The following is a 23,928-nucleotide window of genomic DNA, read 5'->3' as shown; positions in this document are numbered from 1 at the left end:
TCCCTGCAGAGGGCAGCAACTGACATCTCTTAATTGTTTTAGCCATATGTGGGCTGCTTGAAGTCTGCTTTGCTCTAGCATAGATCAGTGACCAGCAAGAGACATGGACAGAGTTAACATGTAGAATTTGGGACTCTTCCTTTGTTTTTCTTTGTTTTCCAGCATATCCCTTTTTACTTTCCAGCATATCCCTCTTTACTTTTCAGCTGCTGTGGAAGCCTGAAACTTCAGGCCAGTCAGACTACAAATTTTGATCCAAGTTTCCTTTTTTTTTTTTTGAGTTGGAATCTTACTCTATCACCCAGGCTGAGTGCAGTGGCATGCCCTGGGCTACCGCAGCCTCAACCTGCTGGGCTCAGACCATCCTTCCTCAGTCTTCCAAGTAGCTGGAACTATAGGCGCATGCCATCACACCTGGCTAAGTTTTTAATTTGTTGTAGAGACAAGGTCTTGCCAAGTTGTCCAGGCTGGGCTCACCTCTGCCTCTCAGAGTGCTGGGATTACAGGCGTGAGCCACCACACCCAGCCTATGATCCAAGTTTCAACTGCTCTGTGCAGCTCAGATCTTTTCTCTTCCTTCAAGTATTGAGTATGGATTCTGCCTACTTTTGGTTGCTCAAATATCTTCAATTGTTTTTTAAAGTATTTTTTTTTTCACAGAATTTATAGTTATCTGTGGGAATATTGGTTCAATAGGAAATATTCTGTTTTTACTAGTGGTGCAATCTATTATACATCTATCTACCTATCTGTGTTCTTATTGTTTTAAGAGGTAAAACAGTCTTAAAATTTTATATTGATATTTCCAATTAAGAATTCACGGGTTTTTTTTTCCACGTCTCTTCTTTATACTGTGAATTGTCATTCTGGAAGACATAAAGTAGATGATAGAATTAGAATATCCTTTAATTATTTTACTTTATTCTGTATTTCACACACATTGCATTCTTTAAATAACAATACTTGTATCATAGCAAGCAAAATGATTATTGAAAACTGCTAAAATGTTATTTGCCTATGCTTTTCAACAAACATCCATCCCCCAGTTTTAATAATATTGTACTATTTACTTTGTATGTATTTAGTCATTAAATATTATACTCTCTCCCTTGTAGTTCTCATTTAATCTCTGTCAACAAGTAAATAATACTATTGTTTCCCTTCAGTTCTTAGACTGAGACTATTCATTTTAGTTATCTGAAGCTTATTCTCTTGTAGATTCATTAGTAAGGATCCGTGGGAGCAGTAATCTTAATTGTCTGCATGTTTGGTAACAGTTTGTTGGTGCCTTCCATGTGTTAATCAGTTTTACTGATTATAAAACGCTTTGCTCTAATATGTTTCCTTGACTATCTTAAATATGTTACTCCATTTTCTTATGGCATAAAGTGTTTGCCTTTGGTATTGGTCTTCTGGATTGATATTCTTAGGTGTACCTTGTGCTCTTTCAGTCATGTCAGTAGCAGTTTTTTTAAATTTGGGGGGAAACTTTCTTAATTACAAAATTAGTTTTTACTAATTTTCTTGTTTTAGTACTTAAAAAAGACTTCTGCTATCTGTATGTTGGTCTTTTTTGCTTCATTAGCTGTTGCTTATTCTCAAATCCTTTTTAACTCTTCATTTCTTTTGATTTCAAAATCATTCCTCCTTTTTACCTTCTAGTTCTCTTAAAGCATTATCTGTTGTATATATTTGTTCTTGGGTTCATACAGATTTCTTCTTTTCTGTTACTGTTTTTCTTTTATTTCTTTTTTTTTTGAGTTGGAGTCTCACTCGGTCTCCCAGACTGGAGTGCAGTGGCCACTCCCCGCCACCGCAGCCTCGCCTGCTGGGCTCCAGTGATCCTTCCGCCTCAACCTTCCAAGTAGCCGGAATTACAGGCATGCGCTACCACGTCCAGCTGATTTTTTGATTTATTGTAGAGATGAGGTCTTGCTGCCCAGGCGGGTCTCGAACCAGTGGGCTCAGACAATCCACTCACCTCAGCCTCCCAAAGGCGGGGGATTATAGGCTGAGCCACCGAGCCGGCTCTTTTATTTCTAATGCTTCTCTGAGTCCTGTTACCTTATTTCTGAGTTTTAAAAAAATCTGATTTATGCTGTTCTTTCATGTCTTGAATCATTTCTGTAATGTCTTGTAGTTCATTTTGAAATAGGTCACAATTTTCACCTATTTTGTGGCTGCATGTTCCTGATATGCCTTTATTATCAGGATATTATTCTGTATCTTATTCTTTTTTTTCTTTTACTAACTTCATAGGATTGACCCACATCATTTTCTATTGCTTGCTTTTATGTGAAATTGGGTTTTCTGGACCCTAAGTAGGATGCATGGTTCAAGATGACTTTTCTCTCAGAGCTCCTTCAGCTGTTGTTTTCAGGCACAGTTGAAAACTGTGGCATTTACTTTCTGAAATTTCTAAACTCTGTTCTCTCCCCACTTTATCTGGATATTCTCTTTCCATTGTCATTATTGTACCTATTGTCTTCAGTTTTGATTCTACCCCCAGTAATCCATACTCATTGTGTCACCCTATTATGCAAAGGTCAATTTCAAGGGCTATTATAGAGACTATAACACTGCAACTTCTTAGACTTCACTGTGAATTCCTTCCACTTGGTCACTATTTGAAAGGGCAAAACCTTTCCAATTATAGCCTGTACTCAAATTAACCTGTTAGTTTGGGGGAATATCTGTTACTGTTTTAGGAGTCTCTTGTTCTCCATTGTCGGATATGTCTCTTTCTGCTTCCTCCCATACAGGTAATGATACCATGCATAATCTTATGGTTGTTAGTGATTTGTTCCTACTTGCTATTTTGGGGGGAATGCGATGAGATTTTTGGGACCTGGTTTTGTTATAAATGTTTTTAGTGGGTTTTGGTTTACTATTTAGTTTTATACATTTTTAGTGAGGATTTACAGATGCTTAAACAATTTGCCATTGTCTGTATTGTGCCAGACTTTTTCCAACTTATCACTTCTTAATTGATTTTGTTTCAAGTTTAATCTTGCTATAATTACTGCTTGAATCGTAATCAATTCAAGTGCTATCTTTTGTTGAAAACAACTTTTATGGTGTCCAGCATAGTACTGGTATGTATGTAGTGGCTCAGAGTCACTAATTTGGTAATTTATCTAAAGAAAATTATAGGTCAACTTGTTAATAGTAGAATTAGGAGCTATTCTTACAAATGGAAGAGAAACATAAGACTGTCACTTGACTTGCCTGTAGGTGAAGTTAATTCATGCATTATCTTTGACATATATGCCATGGCCTGTCAGCCTGTGGTCTAAACATTACTAGTAGGCATTGATCTACTGCACTGACGATAAGAAAAATCCACAAAATAATAAGCATATTGGAAACAAAGCAGAAGTCATCCTACAGAATGATAGCTCATTTCTCCTTGTCACAGTTCAAAAATGTTGTCAAGGAAATGGAGAAACTCTTGAGGAAAGCAAGGTTAACATGGTAAAGAATTTTCTTAAACAATTAAGTCAAAGCAATTTAAAACCAAGGACAGTTTGTTAATATGAAGTCAAAGAGATGTATATAAGATATGATGGAATTTAATAATTGTGAGGGAACTGAAGAATACAAATAATACTTCTGGTCAATGGAAGCATTAGTTTTTAATACATTGGGTAGTAGTTTCAGAAATCTTGTTAACCTGACAGTGGACCAATTTCTTTGCTCTTAAACTTGTGTTCTAACAAGTCAGCTAATCGGCCCGGCATGGTGGCTCATGCCTATAATCTTAGCACTTTGGGAATCTGAGGTGGGAGGATCACTTGAGGCCAGGAGTTTGAGACCAGCCTGGGCAATATAGTGAGACTTTGTCTCTACAAAAAATTACGTTAGCTGGGTGTGATGGCGTGCACCTGTAGTCCCAGCTACTCAGGAGGCTGAGGAGGCTGAATTTCTTCAATTCAGGAGGTTGAGGCTGCAGTGAGCCATGATTGCACTCCAGCTTGGATGACAGAGCAAGACTCTGACTCAAGAGAAAAAAAAAATAACCAGCCAATATCATTCTGTTTCTAAAATACGGTAGACCTTTATTGACTTGATAAAACTTTGCAAGTTATTTATAATGTTAATAACTTGATATTTCTTGTTTTTACTTCATTTGACTTCCTTGTTTAAAGGAATCATACTTTATCAGGATAGATTATGTATTTTGTAATATGCTTATTTAAATTTACTCCCACTGCTTCATTTGACTAGCCTTTAAAAAATTACTCCTAATTTTTACCTTTTAAAAAATCTTTTAACAGGCCTCAACAAATAATGAAAGCTCTAATCACAGTTTTGGAAGCTTGGGATCTTTAAGTGACAAAGAATCAGAGGTAAGTAATTTCATTTTAAATATGGTGCTATTAAAGTAAAAGCTGGAATCACTTTTTTAATTAAATAGTTTTTCTTTTCTTTATCGGTTCTTTTGCTAAAGGTTAATGCTTTTAACGTTTCTTGTAGTATTTGTTCTGCCTTATGAAGCACAACATTCAGATTGAATACTGTAATTGGCACTTGACAGAAAACATAGTTTCTTTGGTTATGTAACTGAACTTGTAAATTATTGATGTATAGATGTCCTTAATGGAAAACTGTTTTTAGCCATTCTTAATTCTGTGAGATGACGGCGGTTTTTGAACTGGGTTTCGCAGTTTTCTATTATTTCTCGTTGTTCTCTCCTTTTAGTTTGATTCTGAGTAAGGGTTTGTGCACTTTCTAAGATACCGATATACTTTTTTTCTTCTTTTTTCGTAGGGAATCATGCTGCTGGTTTTTGCTTTTTCACATAAAAAAAAAAACTGAAGAATCTCCTTCCCTCTCACTCACTTACTGACCCCATCAAGAAAATAGATAGGATTTCATAAGTAGGCATTTGTATCCATAGTATAGTTTTACTCTGAGCATGATATACTTGATGGCCTCTTTTTAAAATTCAGTAGCCAGGAAGTTCTTTGGGTTAAAACATGCATTTTTTGATGCTACAACTTCACTTTTGGGGATATAGCCTATTCTCTCCTCAGATTATACAATTCTGTCACTTTATAACGTGTATGTGTGTCTGTCTGTCTGTCTATTTTCCCTGTCAATTTGAACTTAATTCTACTTGATCCATGTTAATCTTTTTTTCTTCTTGGACTAGTGTAGATACATCACCTTGATAATACCATTAGGTTGTTAGCACTCAGAAACTCTTAGGCATTTCATTTTGGTGTTCAGAGGAAAACGAACTGAACTTCAAAGGTGGCATCTTTTTAGTATGGCATTGAAAGCATCTAGGAATCCAGGTGGACAGTTTTGTGCAGGCACCCTGACACTCCAAAGGAGTGTGGCATAGGGCTCTCACTCATCAGGCTTTCCCTTCCACAGAGACAACTGGCAGGCAGCTGAAAGAACTGTGCAAGTGACGGGACTTTATCTCCAGTAGGTTCCCTTGAGGTAAGCGTTAGTAGCCCCTGTAGCACCAGATTATCACAGTTTAGTTTTTTCAAATTAACACACTTATACTAAGTCTTTAAAAATAGTAGCTTTAGCTCTAGTCAAAGTACAGTTTTTCAAAAACAATATCAAGAATGTTTCCACTTTGTATTTCCTGGACTTTGGAACAGTTCTTGATATTTTTCCAGAATTAGGAATATTTAGTAATTTCACCTGCCTTCTCTGTCATAGGCATTTCTGTTATGAAGGGTGATAAAATAATTTTAGATACTTCTCTTTTCTCTTCACCAAATATATTTTTGATAGATTATATTTTTAAAAATAGCAAAGCATATAAAAGTTAGATAACTTATAGCAGTTATTTCTTTATATGTTCTTTATAGCTATTCATAGTCCCAATGTAAGTTATAGATTTAGGATTTAGATTTTCTCAGAGGACATAGTCTATAAGAACTCTAGGGATCACTTTTGCCTATGATTTTAGTTAAAATATCTAGTGGCACAGTACACAATATCATGGAATTGACTACAGATTATACATTGTACTTAAGATTTGAAGAAGCAACTTTTTTTTTTTTTTTTTTTTAAAGTTGGAGTCTCCTGTTACCAAAGGCATGATCACAGCTCCACTAAAGGCTTGGGCTCAGGCAAGTCTTCTGCTTCAGCCTTCTGAGTAGCTGAGACTACAGGCATGTGCCACCTTGCCTGGCTACTTACTTTTATTTTTTTTAGAGATGAGGTTTCTCTATGTGAAGAAGCAACTTTTACTATTATTTTGGTTTGTCTTTTCATTTAGGAAGTTGCTTGTCTGTAAAATGATTTGCAAGTTTTCTTTCTAAAGTGGGTACCTTAATTGATTGTCTTGGGATGAAATTTTATACACATTAAAATGCAAATATTCATAGTTCATTAAAGTTGTTGGGAATAAGTGGTTGTGGAATAGAAGTACTTTTGTCCCCCGCCCCCAAACTCTTAGTAGTAAAGTTTATGTAGTATTCCATTGTCTTCTGTGTCGTTTATTCTTTTGGTAATTAATTCCCTGATTCATTGCTTTTTTAAAAATAGTAGTTTTTGTGAGCAAATAATATGGGAAGCGTTTTTTTTTTTTAAATAGCTGTCTGCTGCCACCCACCTTTACCCCACCCTTTAGCTTTTCTTCCTTGTTTTTATATCTATATTTTATTATAGTTAGTATGCATATCCTATTTTAGTTCATCAGTTGGATGTTAGCGGTTGATTCCCTCTTAGGATTTATGTTAGCTCACTAATATCCCCTTTTCCTGCTTTGTGTACCCAGTGTTTCAGACATTCAGAATCATTCTGTTTTGTTCTCTCCTTACTATTAAAACTGGGAAGTATCTGATAGTCACTGTTAGTCTGATATAATCTATTTCAGCTGAAATGTTTATTGCATCTTGTTCTATGAATTACTTTTTATATGTGTTTTTTTTTTCCCTAAATGTAGAATTGTAGAATTAAAAAGACTTCCTTTTGTTAATGAAATCACATGGTAGGTAGGCAGCTATTAATTTGATTTTGTTTTATTTTACATCTCCCTAGGTTTATTCAACAGGCTTCAACAATTCAGTGTATTTTCAGTAAGCATTTATTGCATATCTGTTCTCTTCTAGTCTCTGAAAATGAATAGGATACAGTCTCTGCCTTCAAGAGAAATCAGTAGTAGGACAGACAAACATTTAGATGGTCTGCTTCATGAACTGTGTGCTATGCTATAACAGATATATACGCAGGTATTATGAGAGCAAAGTACAAGAAACCACCGATTCCATTGTCTGCAGAGGAAGGGAAGCAAAGAGGTCTTCCTTCAAAGAAGAAATGATAATTAAGTTATTAAGAAAGACTGAATTTATCCTGGAAGACGGGCAAGGTGTGACAATGAGACATAGAGAGGTACTAGGTAGGGTATGTTTTTGCTTTTGTATGGAAGCATGGCAAGTAGTTTGGTTTAAGACTGGTCAGTGATTTTCAGCCCCCATTGCCTTTTAGATCACCTAAGAAGCTTTTAAAAATATCAAACTGTCTAGGTGATTCCACCGGTTTGTGGACTTCTGGTAGAGTGTATTCAAGAATGGTGAGAGATAAGTTGAGGTCAAGTTTTGAAGACCCTTGTGTCTCAAAATGAATTTGGACTTTAGGTGATGGAGAGCCATTGCAATGGGAATAAAAGGCACAACAGAGTTGTAAATAGCTCCCACAATTGTCATTGTAGAGGATAGGATTGGAAGGAGGTGAAACCTGAGTTATGAAGATTACTTAGTTAAGGAATATGGCCTTCTTTATGAAACTCCAAATCTTCAGGGTTTGATATGAGGAGGAAAAACTTTAGGTGTGAAGAATTCTAATTATAGTGTTGTCAAGTTTACCTTTTGGCCTCTGTCTTTTCCTTCAGATTCTCTAACTTTGGTTACTGTGACTATCATCATCCAAGGCCATGTTGCTCAAACTTCGATGTGCAAATGACTCATTTTTGTTCTTATGACAGTAGGTCATAGTAAGTTTCTAGATTTTATTAGATTTAAAAAGTAAAATCAGTAGGGCTTGATGACTTCGAATTAGCATAAAAAAGGAAGAGGGAGAGCCTAGGATTCTTTTAAGGTTTCTAGCTAGATTCAAAGATATAGCTGGGCATAGTGGTTCATGCCTGTAATCCCAGTACTTTGGGAGACATATGCAAGAGGATTGGCAAGACCTCCTCTCTACAATAGAGGTCGAGGCTGCGGTAGCTGTGAGCATGCCACTGCACTCCAGCCAGGGCAACAGAGTGCAACTCACAAACAAGTGTGTTAAATAAATAAATAAAAGCATGTGTATAGCTTTAGTGAGACTTCACTCAAGCAAATGTATCAAATAAATAAATGTATCTAGCTTAAGTGCCTTTGACTGAAATAAGCAACACAGAAGAAAGATAAATAGAGCTGGTATAGAATGTAATAAGTTGAAGTCTGGACACTACTGAGTTTGAATACCTATGAAATGAACAAGTATAGATGGAATAAACAAGTGTAGAAGTGTAGACGTATTTTAGGCAGTAGCAGCTAACTAGCTCAGGAAAGAGGCCAGGATAGATATGAAGACAGGTGTCATTGGCACAAGTGTTCATTAAAAGTTTGGATGTAACTGATCAGCTGATCTCAAAGTGTGAACTGAGGATACCTAGGGATTCTCTGAGACTCTTTCAAGAGGTTTATGAGGTCAAATGGTTTTTATAACAGTGCTACCACACTATTTAGCTTCTGTCTCATTCTATCAAATAGCTGGGACTATGGGCTTATGCCACCAGGCTCAGCTGATTTTTTCTGATTTATTGTAGAGAGGAGGGCTTGCCAATCCTCTTGCATCTACCTCCTAAATCGCTGGGATTACAGACCTGAGCCTCCATGCCCAGCTATACCTTTGAATCTAGTTAGAAACCTTTAAATAATCCTAGGCTTTACTTTATCTCATGAGTTTACAGTGAAAGTTTCCAGAAGCTGTATGATTTGTGATGATATAGTATCATTCTGATTTATAGATTGCGCCTGTATATACTGGTGTTATATAGTTTTTTGTTTTAAATTCTAAAATAGTAAGTGCCAGTAGTTCTAACATATATAAATACAGGAACTTTGGGGTCCTCAACAATTCTAAGGAGCCGTAGAGGGGTCCTGACACCCAAAAGTTTGAAAACTGCTTTTGTAGATGAACTCAGCCTGATAGTATGTGTAATAGTTGGAAATGTCAGCAGGTGAAATGGGTGTGCTGGAAAGAGTAGTAGCCTGGTAAGGTGGTAGGTAGATGGTGGAAAGAAAAATAGTATAAAGTGGAAGAGGGGAATAGTGAGTAAAATTAAATGTCACAGAAGTAAGTTAAGATAATGAGTGTAAAAAGTGACCAAGATTTTGTCACCTGGACTTAATTTTAGTAGATTAATGGTAGTAGATTAACGCCAAATTGTCAATTGATTAAGAAGCGATTGGAAAGGGGAAAAAATGTGACAGCAAATATTGACTGCTTTTGGCAGAATCTTGACTGTGAAGGAAGGGAGACAGTATCTAGGATCAAACAGTTGATATATCATGTGCTAAGGAAAGGATTATAGCAGAGCTGTGATGGAGACAAAGTACTGAAGAGAGAGGAAAATGGACATAAAGCCAAATACTTTTTCCTGGTAGAGGTTTGAATGGGTGATATCCAGACCCTAGATGGGCAGAATTAGATATAGACAAGACTAGGAACATCCTTTCCTTTGAATTGAAGGTAGAAGAACTTGCATATCTAATAACCTTTTCTCTTAATTTCACAGTAAAAATAGGTTATCAGCTAAAAGGAAAGCAGCATGAGTGGGTTGTGGATTTGATAAAAATTCTATGGGAAGACTAGGAAAGAGAGTTTACCAGGCCATTTATCCCTTATTTAAATGTTTTAGAATGCCAGAAGGAATTAGAAATATGGTCATGTCCTTATCTGCTGGCTAATAGTTTACATTATTTTATGAGGATAAGAGAAGGAACCTATGTTTCTTGATTTCCAGTATTTTTCAAGTTTTAGAACCTACTTTGATCTACCTGTTTGCAGTTTTCCTTGCAGAACTTTCCCTGTCTAAATACAAAGACCTTTTGTCTTAATCCGTTTTCTGCTTCTATAGCAGAATATCACAGACTGGATAATTTACAATAAACAAAAGTTTATTTGACTCATGGTTCTGGAGGCTGGGAAATCCAAGAGTATGTTGCCAGCATCTGGTGGGGGTCAAACTATGGTGGAAGTTGGAAGATAGAAATGAGCCTATGAGATAGAAGGAAAATCAGGCCCAACTGTTTCTTCCTTTTAGGAACTTATTCCCTCAATAGCTAACATACCTCCATGATAATGGCATTAATTCATGGGGGTGAGGAGGCTCATTACCTTATCACCTCTTAAAGAATTCACCTCTTAATACTGTTACATAGGGAGGAAGTTTTCAATACATGAACTTTGGGGGATATATTCTAACCATAGCACCTTCTTTTTCTAAATTCTGTATAGTTGCTGTCGCTACCTCTACCTTAGCCCAAGATGCTAAGATAAAATTATGTATCTTCTAGCTCAGTTGGAATTTATAATGATTATTAAAATCATAACCATTTCTCCACCCTACTCCTTTGGGGCACCCTAGATATACCTCTCTGCTTTCTTTCTTTCTTACTGAAGGTGGTATTTTTGTGGCTGAATATAAATATTATTGAATTACATATCTTTATTAATTAATATTAGAGAGGCTCAGTTATATCTATTTATCCATGTGTGCTTATATACAATGTACTCCATAACATTTTTGTTGGTAAAGCAGCCATACATGTCAAATCATTCTATTTTTGCCTAAGTTTAAAATTTAATATGAATCTTTTATAATACTTCTGTATTACCTGAATCAGAGTTGAACAACTTAAAATATATTTTGTTTCTAAAACCAAAGTTATTTTTTCTCCTTCTTCCTGGGTAATTATCAAATCTTTTTTTTTTTTTGAGTTGGAGTCTCACTCTGTCACCCAGACTGGAGTGCAGTGGCCGCTCCTAGCCACCGCAGCCTCGACCTGCTGGGCGCCGGCGATCCTGTCGCCTCAGCCTTCCAAGTAGCTGGAACTACAGACGCGCGCTACCACGCCCAGCTAATTTTTTATTTATTGTAGAGATGACGTCTCACCAAGTTGCCCAGGTGGGTCTCAAACCCACGGACTCAGGCATCCACTCACCTCAGCCTCCCAAGGCACGGGATTACAGGCTGAGCCACTGAGCCCAGCTAATTATCAAATCTTAACTGGCCTTGAATTACTGTTTATTTTCAATCAAAGTATATTTTGGGATTTTTAAAAACTTATTTCATATTATGGATTTTAAAACAGGGATATATGGAAGCTGGGACAGTTGTTGAATCTAGAGAATTTCCTGTTTTACTTTGTTTTATATACATACCCATCTCTACTTTCTGATACCTTCTTTTTCCTCTCTTAATAGAAGTTAACTTGAATGTTTCCTCAGTGAACACTTAAGAACCTAAATTAATTTGAAAGTTACAATTTTATTTGAAAATAGAGGTAATAGTGGCCTTAAGTTTTAGGTTTTAGATTGATTTTTAAAATTTAATTAAATTTTAATTTATGTATATTTGCTATGACCTTATACAAATCTTTTCTTTAATGCCTTAGTCTTAATACTCAGGAAGAAAGAGAAGAACTTAAAAAATGAATTTAGTAGTGATTAGGATAAATATTACTGAAAGTTACATTGTTATGCCTCTTCTACCCCCTACCCTCATAAATTACTTTATTCTGGTTAAATCTGCTCTACTTCTTAAGATGTTAGGTACCTAGGTTAGTGCCCTCATCAATTTTAAGATACATTCTTTCTCTCCTGCTGCCTAAATTATTTGAAAAGTATTTTAGCTTGATAAATGATGTTTGTGGTATTCTCCTTGATGGATTCCTCTCTCTTCTCTCTTCCTGTTGGTAGGATTTTATCACTTTGCTTCTTACCAAAAATCTTATTATTGTCAATTGTTTTACTGAGACAGAGTATGCAACAATGTTGCTGTATACAATGTACAAAGTATAGTATCAATGTTGTCTTAAAGGCAAGTATATGCATGGGAAATGGCATATTTTGTAACATGAATACATACCATTTTCTCTGTAGGGAAATGTTAAGTTTGTTTTCCTCTTTCTTTCTTAAAGTTTTCAAAGTTTATTAGAGAAGGAAAAGAGGAAAGATAGAGACATGCCAGAGCTGGCATAAGTGAAAGAAACTGCCTGTTTTCCTCTCTTTTGGCACTGGTAAGCAGCTGGGTTCTGTGGCATGCCTATAATCCCAGCACTTTGGGAGGTGGAGGTGAGAGGATTGCCTGAATCCAGGGGTTCGAGACCAGCCTGGGCAACTTAACGAGACCTTATCAAAAAATTTCTAGGCATGATGCCATGCGCTTATATTCCAGCTACTTGAATGACTAAGGCAGAAGGATCATCTGAGCCCAGCAGGTCAAAGCTTCAGTAGCCAATGGTGCCACTGCACTCCAGCCTGGGCTACAGAGTGAGACTCCAACTCAAAAAAAAAAAAAAAAGACTAATCAAAATGAATTAATTGGACTTAAAAGTTCCTGTGAAAATACCTAAAAACTACTTTTGTAACTTTTATTTAAAAAAGGAAATTGTATTTAATTCACCACTATCCATTCCTGCTTGGAAATTCTGATATACTCTGTCTAGGTAATCTCTTGAGTTCATGTACATAATGAAACCTTGAAATAATGCTTCTGTAAGCCATTTATTTAGTAAGCAGACAGCTGTTAAATGTTACCCTTTATAATAGTACATTAGATTGGTTGGTTAGTTGTTTTTAGTGTGAGAAAGTTCTAAGCTGTTTGATGGAAATGTAATTGGAAGAGAAAAATGGTAGATTATATGTAAGAATAAAGACATACTTTTGAAGTAGAATATATAGTCTTGACCATAGTAGTTGCTCAGTAAATACTTGTTGAATGAATAAGCTTAGCATCACTGTCTGTCTACCTTCTTATGAGGCTACTGTTCTTTTTCTAGCACATACATCTTATCTTCTGACATTCATACAGTATCAGGATGAATTCATTTATAAAAGCTGTTTTTAAGCTTTTGGCTCTCAGGACTCCTCTATAACTCTATAAATTTTCACTGTAAAATTGCTAAGGAGCTGCGCTTGATGACTCAGCACTTTGGAAGGCCTGGGTGAGTGGATTGCCTGAATCCACTGGTTTGAGACTAGCACAGGCAACTTGGCAAGACCATGTCTCTACAAAAAAAATCAAAAATTAGCTGGGCGTGGTAGCATGCATCTATAGTTCTGGCTACTTGGAAGGCTGAGACAGAAGGATCACTGGAGCCCAACAGGTAGACACGGGTGGCTGTGAACGTGCCACTGCACTCCAGCCTGGGGGATGAGTAAGACTCCAACCAAAAAAATAAAAATAAAAAATAAAATTGACCGGGTGTGGTGATGTGAGCCTTTAGTCTGAAGTACTTGGGAGGCTTATGGTAGAAGGATGACCTGAGCCCAGGAGGTTGAGGCTGGGGTGAGCCATGATGTGCCACTGTACTCCAGCCTGGGCAGCAAAGTGAGACTGACCTTAAAAAAAAAGGGCGGGTGGCAGTGACTCAAGCCTGTAATCCCAGCACTTTGTGGGGCCAAGGCAAGAGGATTGCCTGAGTCCACAGGTTCGAAATCAGCCTGGGCAACATAGTGCGACCTCATCTCTACAATAAAGAAAAATTAGCTGGGCTTGGTAGTGCGCGCCTGTAGTTCCGGCTACTTGGAAGACTGAGGCAGAAGGATCACCGGAGCCCAGCAAGTCAATGCTGGGGTGGCCGTGAGCGTGCCATTTTTGCTAAGGACCCCAAACAAGTTTTATTTATATGAGTTACAACTATTGGTAATCCTGCCATTTTAGAATTTAAGACAAAATTTTAAAGCTCTAGAGTGTACAATCCGTAAATTATTCATGTGTCATCATGTGTCATTCAGCCTCTGGAAATTTTCACTGTAAATTCATGAGAGAATTAAAGTTTAAAAAGCACTCTGCATAAGTAGATTATGTGCCAACTGTAAATGATTCTCATGTATTTATCAAAGCAGGGTTTCTCAACCTTAACATGCTGACATTTTATAGTAGATAATTTTTTGTGTGTGTGGGGAGGTGGGAGGATGCTGTCCTGTGCAATGTAGAATGTTGAGCAGCATCTCTGCCCCTACAAATTAGATATCTGCAACCCCTTTCCTCCTTATCCTCAGTGTGGCAACCAAATATGTCTCTAGGTATTGCCAGATACCTTCTGGAGATGAGGGGCAAATCTCTTCCCATTGAGAACCCTCCATTAATGGGAATGAGAAAATAAAGTTTTAGTATATTACCAGTAGAGAACTCCATAAGTTTTACCTCTCTAAATGTGGAAACAGAAGCTCAGAGAAGGTAATTAATTTGCCCATAGTCATATAGATATTGAGTTGACAGAATCAAAATTCTAAGTTCACAGTGATGCTCTCAACTACTGTGCTACACTCTTGATAAGATAGTATACAACCTATTAGATAAATTAGTCTAATTAGTCTTAGAAAGAAATGGTATTTTTTTTTGGAAATTTTTTTAGGCTTAAGAGAACTTATGGTAATTATCAAATTTGCCAATCTAGGGAATATCTGGGCTAACAGCACTTCAAAAATGTTTACTCTGATAAATGTCACTTTTAGACTAGATTTTTCAGGACGTTCAGCCTAAATTGACATCACTGAAAAATATGACTTCAACATTTTATTCTTTTATTTTAGTTTTAAAAATATCAGGAAGGTGTATTTATGTCAATAGGACACATGAGTGATCTGCTAATTTTCACTAAAATTAATTCTCATTTTCTAAAATACCTGAGTAACCATGACAACCTATTGAACTTCTTATAACTTAATTAGTTTTCTGCTGTATGTCACAATTTTGGTCTTTAATCTTAATGGAAAGTTATAAAGAATAACATTCTTAATTTTAGAGATTCTGTAAATTGGAATATGTATTAAATGATTTATTTTACGTATCATTGTAGATTGATTGGTTAACTGACTGACTCTTCTTAATCCTGATGATACATCATCATCATCATCATCACTACTGAAGCTTTTTTTTTTTTTTTTAAATGATCCCTGGGGATGGGTCTGGCACCCCCTCCTTTAGATGCCAACCTGCCTCAGTGCAAAAATTGATTAATTAATTAAAGATTCCTTTGGTCCTTCTGCAGAAACAGTACAACTTGAACTGGGGATTGCATCATGAACTTTAAATAAGAGCTTTGTAAATGATTCATGTATAGTCAACATTAAGCATCAATACTAGTAGAGATATGATAGAACAACTTTTTCAAAAGAAGCCAGATACAGTAGTTCATGCCTGTAGTCTCAGCTACTAATGGGTCACTGGAGCCCAAGAGGTTGAGTCCAGCCTGGATAACATAGTGAGACCCTATCTCTAAGAAAAAAAGACAAATAAGTTTTTTGGAATTATAAATGTTGTATTGTATACAGAAAATAGTCACATTTTTGTACCCATCAGATAGACAGATTTTAAAGGTTTAGTGACTAGTCTCATATAGCATTGGTGTAAGTATAGATTGATTGTGCCTTTGAAAGTGCAGTTTGGCATTATCTTAAAAAAACTAAGTCTGCATATTCTGTGACACAGCATTTACATTTAAAAGTTTCAATTTCAGTGGAATAATGTATAAGGACCTATGGTTTCATGTTCAAGGGAATGTCTGTGGGGGCATCTATGCAGGAGCATGTTACTTCATCATGAGTATCACAGTAGGACAAAAGTTGTGACACCATGATTCCAAATTTTACTATTATAAGCACTCTTAAAATACCAACACTTCCAAAATAAATTAGCTTGAAATGTTACTTCCTAACCCACCCACCCCAGCAGTTGCTCTGTATGGCTGTTTTGTTCTAGTTGTATGATTTGGAAACTACTGATGAGGTAATTTGAATAGGGAAGAAAACTCAACTTTATTCTAACATTGTAGTATATACTATTAAACAAACAAAGCCTTAAAGGGAAAGCCAGAGAAGGAAAATGCCAAGAAATAGGCTGCATAAATGATAAGAAAATGGCAAACAAAATCACTTTCTTGTATATTGAAAACTTAGTAAGCTCCTTTTAAACATATGTGAATGCAAGCTGAAATTTGTCCAAGTGATAGGAGCAAGAAGTCAGCAAGTGAGAATGTCAAGTATAAGGTAGCTGTTAGAAATTTAAAGTAAGAGTGATTGTTTTACTATTACATCTCTTTTTTTGAGTACTGATATCATTGTAGGTGCTGTGTATGTGTAGAGTGACAGTCTTTTTAAAAATGTTGTGAGCTGGCACGCTTAAGTTTACTTGTAAGATAGCACACATTTTAGTTGGGTGGTTATCCAATTTATTCTTATTGGTGCTTCTACCATATTTAATATTACATGTTATTAAATAATAAAGAGAATATAGCCGAAAGTAGATGACATTCAAAATTGCCGATGTGATGATTTAGATTTACTCAGAATTGCAAGAAAATGCTCTTATTTGGTGATAGGATTATAAAACATTGCATACATAAACTTTTTATACTAAATATTGAAATCAGGACTATAACAGATCTTTTAGGAGTCAAGGGCTCAAGCAAACATTTCCAGATAATAGTTCTTGATATTAAAGTTTTGACTCTTGAGCAGAGACAGACTCTGTGAACTTCAGGTCATGGCAGCTCAAAATCATCCTTGAATGAGGATATACATGTTTCATGACAGGTTATATCTAAATGTAAATAGGATACAAAGCAGTAAGGTAATTTTCATAATAGAAATTGAGTTTTCTTGTAGTACATTATTTTGACCTAATTTTTATATTAAAAACTTGAAACAATATTTGTACATTCCACGTTGACTTTTTAAAATTTTTTAAATTTTAAATATGTGGGGTACAATTCAGGGTTAGGTATACAAATGTTCATTATATAGGTACCCTTGTTGATGAAGTGTGCCCCCCCAGGCAGTTTCCCACTACTGCCAAACCCTTTCTTACAGAATTACCATAGTTGTTCAAGGTCCACTTATGAGTGAGAGCATGTGATACTCGGTTCTTTGTTTCTGTGATAGATCACTCAGTATTATAGCCTCTAAGTCCATCCAAGTTGCTGTGAAGTTCACAATTTTGTTCTTCTTTATGGCTGCATAATTTTCCATCGTGTGTATGTGCCACATTTTTTTAGTCTAGTCCTCTTTCGATGAACAGTACAGTTGGTTCCATGTTTTTGCTATTGTGAATAATGCTGCAATAAACATGAGTGTGCAGGAATCTTTTTCATAGAGTGAGTTCCTCCGAGTATATTCCCAGTAGGGGGATTGCAAGGTTGTATGGAAGGTCGATTTTTAGATCTTTTAGGAATCTCCACACTGTTTTTCACAGAGGCTGTACTAGTTTACAATCCCACCAACAGTGTAGAAGTGTTCCCTTTTCACCACATCCTCTCCAGCATCTATTGTTTTTTGAGTTATTGATGATCGTCATCCTGACTGGAGTTAGTGGGTATCTCAGTGTAGTTTTAATTTGCATTTCTTTGATGACTAGTGAGACTGAGCATTTTTTTCATGTATCTGTTAGCTGCTTGTATGTCTTCTTTTGAGAAGTGCCTGTTCATATCTTTTGCCTGCTTTGTAATGGGGCTGTTTTGGTTTTTTTGGGTTTTTTTTCTTTTTGACACGATTGAGTCTCTTGCAGATCCTAGATGTTAGGCCTTTGTCAGATATACAATTGGCAAATATTTTTTCCCAGTCTGTAGGCTGTCTCCCTGCTCTCTTGATAGTTTCTTTGGCTTTGCAGAAGTGTGTCAGTTTGGTGAAGTCCCACTTGTCTACCTTATTTCTTACGGTATGGGCACTTGTTTGCCACTTCCAATTTCCGTAAGGGTGTCTCCTGAGTTTTCTAATGTTCTTATAGTTTGAGGTTTTATGTTTAGGTCTTTGATCCATTTAGAGTTGATTTTTGTGTATGGAGATAGGTAGAGATCTTGTTTTAATCTTTTGCATGTGGTCAGCCAGCCTATTTTGATAAGGATTCAGATTTTTGCTTCAGTGCTGTTTTGATATGTATCATTAAAGTAACAAAACTCTTTCTCCAGCATTTTCCTGTCTCTCACCTAGCTCAACAAATTTTAACTAGAAATGTGGATAAAAATGAACACTAAAACTACCAATAAGTTGTATTTTTGAAACCAACCTTTGGCTGAATGAATCTGTCAGAAAAAATTCATTCTGACAAGTTTGAGGATTGAATATTTGGTCATAGATATTATTTAATATCAGATAACTTTACTTTCTGTTTTCTTTTTCTCCTTTAATAGAAGAAATTAAGTATATCTTTGTTAACTCTAGTAATTTTATTAAAGATAATGACATTTGACTTCATCAGATGTTCAATCAGGCCTGATGGGGTGGGCACTGTGGCTCACGCCTGTAATCCCAGCACTTTGGGAGACTGAGGCAAGAGGATGCCTTAGAATGCCTAGGCAACATAGCAAGACCTCATCTCTACAAAAAAATTAAAAACTTAGTGGGGCATGGTGGTGTGTGCCTGTAATCTCAGTTATTTGGGAGGCTGAGGTGGAAGCATCTCCTGAACCTCAGAGGTCAAGGCTGTAGTGAGCTATGACCGTGCCACTGCACTCCAACCTTGGTGACAGAATGAGCCCCTCACTCAAACAAAAAAGAAAAAAACCAGCCCTAATGAACTCTAGCATAAAAGTAGAGTGAAGAATAAACTTTAATATTCATTCCCTCCTCTTTTGTTCATGTTATAATAATATCTTTTCACATACTGTTACTTTTTTTTTGTTTGAGGTGAGATTCTCTTACCCAGGCTGGAGTGCAGTGGCATGATCATGGCTGGTCTCAGCCTTGATCTCTTGGCTTAGGCAATCTCAAGTAGCTGGGACTATGGGTGTGCCCCACCATGCCCAGCTAATTTTTTTATTTTTTGTAGAGAGGATGTCTCACTATGTTGCCTAAGCTGGTCTCGAACTCCTAGACTCAAGCAGTCCTCTCACCTTGGCCTCTCAAAGTGATTTCTTTGAGATAATTTTAAATATCTCTCTAGTTTGAGGCTTATAGAGGTGGTTTCTGTTTTCATAGAATAAGCCATAGTGATTTGTGTCCCTCATTCTTTGACAGTATTAAGATTTTTTTTCTTATTTACATTGACAAAAGACACATATATTTTAAAGATAAATTGAGAAGTCACATGATTAGATATAAAAACCTTGTTTAAGCCAGGCTCAGTGGCTCAACTGCTCGGTAGTCCCACGCTTTGGGAGACTGAGGTGAGTGAATTGCCTGAACCTGCGGATTTGAGACCCGCCTGGGCAACTTGGCGAGACCTCATCTCTACAATAAATCAAAAAATTAGCCAGGCGTGGTAGCACGTGCTTGTAGTTCCAGCTACTTGGAAGGCTGAGGTGGAAGAATCGCCGGAGCCCAGCAGGTCGAGGCTGCAGTGGCCGGGAGCGTGCCACTGCACTCCAGTCTGGGCGACAGAGTGAGACTCCAACTCAAAAAAAAAACAAAAACAACCTTGTTTAATAGTCACTGACCTAAGTTACAAATAAAAATGGAGGATTAGTTACTTATACCACTATCACTTCTTGAGTTCTTTAAATTTGTCTTTGTGTTTTTAGACCAAACTTTTATACTGTGTAAATTCATGCTGATATCTTAGAATAGTTAGATGCTAGAGTAGCCATTCAGGCTTTAGCAAGATTACAAATCTAACATTTACACAGCTAAACTGACTTAAAGAGTAGTTCTAGTCTCTTCTTTTTTCATTTTCTGCTAACCACTGTACCACTGTATGTTGGAGTTCTTTGGTCTTATATAATTACTGTATTCATTTCATCTTCACTTTAAAGCCAAATCCTTTTCTTTGCCTTCTATTTTAATCCTTTCTTATTGTAGTCTATTCATAGTTGAATTGTTGAGAAATAGAGAAGGTAAGAAAGAAGTGATATTTTTATTAAAAGCAATAATAAGCTTTAAAATGTTCCTCATTAAATGTTTGGTATGTGCAAATTTTATAACTTATGTAATTAGGTAGGTAGTCTGGTTGTTGTCATTTGGATTTCCTCAGGGAAATCACTGGTCATGATCAGTCGTTTTTTAAACCTTTTTTAAGCTGCCAAACTGTTTCTTCAAAGGAGATCTCATATAAAATCCCAGTACTAAAATAAGCGACGCTGAGTTTGCAGGGACAAGAGTAGAAGTTGGCTTGGCATAGACTCTGTCTCTGGTTGACTAGAGCCTTAGCTCAGCCACTCACTTCTTCCTTCCATTCTCCCTTCCCTTTGATAACTTCTGGGACCAGCCTTCTCTCCCCTAAGGTATTTCTGGAATGCAGTTTGAAAATCACAGATATTATTCTGAACCTTTTGGGAGTGATGAACCATCTTAGAGAGTAACTATTTGGTGAGTTTCTGCATATTCTCCCCTACTCCTCAGGTTCTAAATCCCTAAATAGGTTCATATGAGAATGAGTCCAGAGAATTGGCAGCGGTGGGTTTTGTTGGGGAGTCTTGTTTTGTTTAATGTAGATGTTCAGATTGTTTAAATTCAAAACCAAACAACTATTCAGTGCATGTGTGCTGAGAGTTGGTGATAGGGCCTAGATTGCAAAATTCTATGACTTATAGTCTAGAATATATTCTAATGGAACCTTAATGAGAAAATGTCAACCTGCTTTGCAAGCCCTACCAGTTATTTTTAAGCTGTTAGGGCAGAGGCTGCTAATCACTTAACGTGTGACACATGATTGAAGTTCCGAAACCTAAAAGTACATGGATATTTGGAGTGATAGAAGGATAGCCATTAAGCTAATTGAATGTTTACTGACCTTATTGAGTACCCACTCTATTGCAAGTGCCATACCAAATATGGTTCTAGTATGTTTCTCATTTAATCCCCACAGTCCTTCTATGCCGTTATCATGTTTTAAACTGTTGAGAAAATGAATTCTTGGGTTAAATAACATGCCTAGGGTTATAGTAAGTAATGAACCCAGAATTGGAGTCTTGGTCTGTTCCTTGAGAGTACTTACGTTTTAGGAAATTATGGTTCAAAGTGTGTCTACATAGACAACTTGAGGTGAGAACGAAGTCAAAGGTAAGCACCAGGTAGTATAAGACATGAGTGAAAAGATTAAGGTTCATGGGAATGGACAAAAGCTGTACATATCACGGAGACATTCACTTCATAAGCTAATTTAATTTATTTAGGGTTCCCATTTTCATTTTTTACTTTGCTCAGTTTTTCAATTTATTGTTATCTATTTTTCATCCATACATTATTTTGCCCATACATTATAGTCAAAATTAATTTTAGTTTAATCATCCTTTTTATTCTCCTTCCTCAAATTCTTCTCTGGTTTAAAGAGGGGCAAACTTGTTTTTCTTTCTTTACTATAATTGTAATACTCTTGTTTGTTTTTAATGTGGTGACATTTTGCCCAAAGGGCTGTCCTACTTCCCCAAACTAGGAAATTTTACCTCAGAGAAAATTAAATTACTAAGTAATTTTTTAAAAATTTATTTTAAATTACTAAGTAATTTCAAAACAGAACAACCTTAGATATCCTAAAATTTATATCCAGTGAAGTATTTGATGAATGTTATCCCAAATAAATTTTGAGAATTTATACATAAATCTTCCCATTTCATCCCTCTTTTGGAGCTATGCATGTTAGCATTTTAATGGTTCTGAGACGCTTTGCAGTAAAGAAATCTAACTTTGTTTACCCTAGTTTAACTCCTTCCCTCCCCGCTTCTATTTAAAATGTAACCTTTCCTAACCTTTCACAGTGGCTCACGCCTGTAATCCCAGCACTTTAGGAAGTCAAAGCAGGAAGATTGCTTGAGCCCAGTAGTTCTGAGACACCTGGGCAACATAGCAAGACCTTGTCTCTACAAAATAATCAAAAAATTGGCCAGATATGGTGGCACACACCTGTAGTCCCAGCTACCTGGAAGACTGAGACAAGAGAATTACTTGAACCCAGGAGTTTGGGGCTGTGGTGAGTGCCACTGCATTCCAGCCTGGACAAGAGTGAGGCCTTGACTCAATAAAAGATAAGATAAAATAATTTTTTAAAAAATGTAGCCTCCAACCTGTCATTGAGCCATTGCTTCTTGGAATATACTTTAGAAAATGATATGGAACTATTTAGAACATTATATTTTCTTTAGTTTTCTAGCTAGAAAATGCTGTTCCATTATAACTCAGAATTACAATATTTTGTATATTGTTTTTTTTCCTTTTTCTAAAGTATCTAGTTAAAATTTAAGATGGAATTCAAATGGGATCTTGCCATGCTTAAAAATTAGTATAACATTAAACTATTCTGAAAAATTATATTTTCTTGACTATATTTTTTACATAGATTGTTAAATTAGGAAGAATATGAATGAATTACTATTTGAGAATCTTTTTTTGTTTTAGGATAGATTTAGGGCTCTTTTTAAAAATGTTAACTTAGAACTTTTAATTTGTTGCTATTTCATTTCCAGGAAACTAGAAGATTGGTTATTATTTGGGTATGGTGATTTTGATAATGAAACTAAACTAATGAACTGTCTACCCTAAATTGCTGGTACATCAGTTTACCTCCTGAGCAGATGACCAGTTAGGGTGATCTCTTTAAGATCCCTGGTTTGTGAAGTAAAACATATAGGCAATTTATTGGACATACTGAATTTTATTTACAAACAGTAAAATTTGGAAATATTTTTGTAAAGTTAATTCATTTAGTTAGCTCTTGAAGTAAAGTGTCACAGAGAGAAAAAGATAAAGAGCATTTAGGTCTGAGAATTATACAGAACTGAATTTGATTTTAATCCTGGCTCTGACACACTTAGTAGTGTTACCTTTAGAAAGTTCTTTAATATTTATTTATGTATTAATCAAGTAATAACTGTATGCTGAGCATGAGGTAGAAGGGTAAGATAAGATATACAACATCTGTTTTTAAAGAATTTAGAGATTAGTACATTTAGTCCAACTTCTTTAGATCTGTTATCTTGTTGACAGAATGGAGGTGAGAGAACGTTAAGTGCCCAAGACTGATACTTAGAGGAATAATATATGCTCACTTAGAATTAGGTTATATATTGTCATTCATACTGTTTAATTACAGAACTACACAGAGACATAAAAATAGGGATTAAAACCCTTCCTTGTTTGGGGACCACATTGCCTTAAGAGATTTGTTTTAAGTTGCTTAGTGTGATTCATTCAGCCAAATATTGATGAAACTCCTGTTAAGTTCAGGAGTCTTCCAGTACCAAGAGTACCTACCAAGCTTCCAGAATTTGATGGCCTGGAGCAATTTGCCTTGTGTTTTGCTCTTGGTTTTAATTTTTGACTGAGCACAGCAACAATTTGTCAAACTCCATAGAAAGTACTTCTTGTTAGTATAATAAAAATACTTGATATCTGTTAACAGGAACAGACCTGTAATTGGGGTCCAGAGCCACCATCTGGAGCAGGGGTCTGCACACTTTTTCTGTAAAGGATCAGATGTTTTAGATTTTATTTTGACCATCTCTGTTGTATGCACTCAGCTCTGCTGTTGTAATATGAAAAGAAGCTGTAGACAACACATAAATGAATGAGTGTAGCTGTGTTCCAACTATAAACTCTGAAAGTTGAATTTTTTATGATTCTTACATAGCAAAATATACTTTTGATTTTGAATTTTAAAAATTTCAAATACTTAAAAAATGTAAAAGCTGTGGTTAGATCATACAAGACAGGTGACCAAACAGATTTGGCACATTGGCCATAGTTTGCTGACCCCGATCTAGGGCATAATCTGTACATTTGCTGTAATTGTTGCCAGGCATTTATGTGACTGGT

General features: G+C 36.1%; 1 protein-coding gene across 2 annotated transcripts in view; it reads left to right on the top strand.

The window, feature by feature from the left end:
• The window catches only part of TLK1 (tousled like kinase 1), a 170,319-nt gene that overhangs the window by 75,532 nt on the left and 70,859 nt on the right, over positions 1–23,928 (top strand). The window contains exon 3 of one of the 2 annotated variants that reach the window (XM_008068950.1): positions 4,278–4,349. In XM_008068950.1, coding sequence (XP_008067141.1) covers positions 4,278–4,349 — 72 coding nt within the window. Of the gene's footprint in view, positions 1–4,277; positions 4,350–15,841; positions 15,977–23,928 lie in introns of those variants that run through there. The other variant, XM_021717697.1, reaches the window with a different exon arrangement.

The sequence above is a fragment of the Carlito syrichta genome, unplaced genomic scaffold (genome assembly GCF_000164805.1).
Source record: "Carlito syrichta isolate Samal-C Ts95f unplaced genomic scaffold, Tarsius_syrichta-2.0.1 Scaffold109683, whole genome shotgun sequence".
In the NCBI taxonomy this organism is placed as follows: Eukaryota; Metazoa; Chordata; class Mammalia; order Primates; family Tarsiidae; genus Carlito; species Carlito syrichta.
Note: the sequence above shows the minus strand (reverse complement) of the source record. Positions and strands in the feature narration are given on the sequence as shown.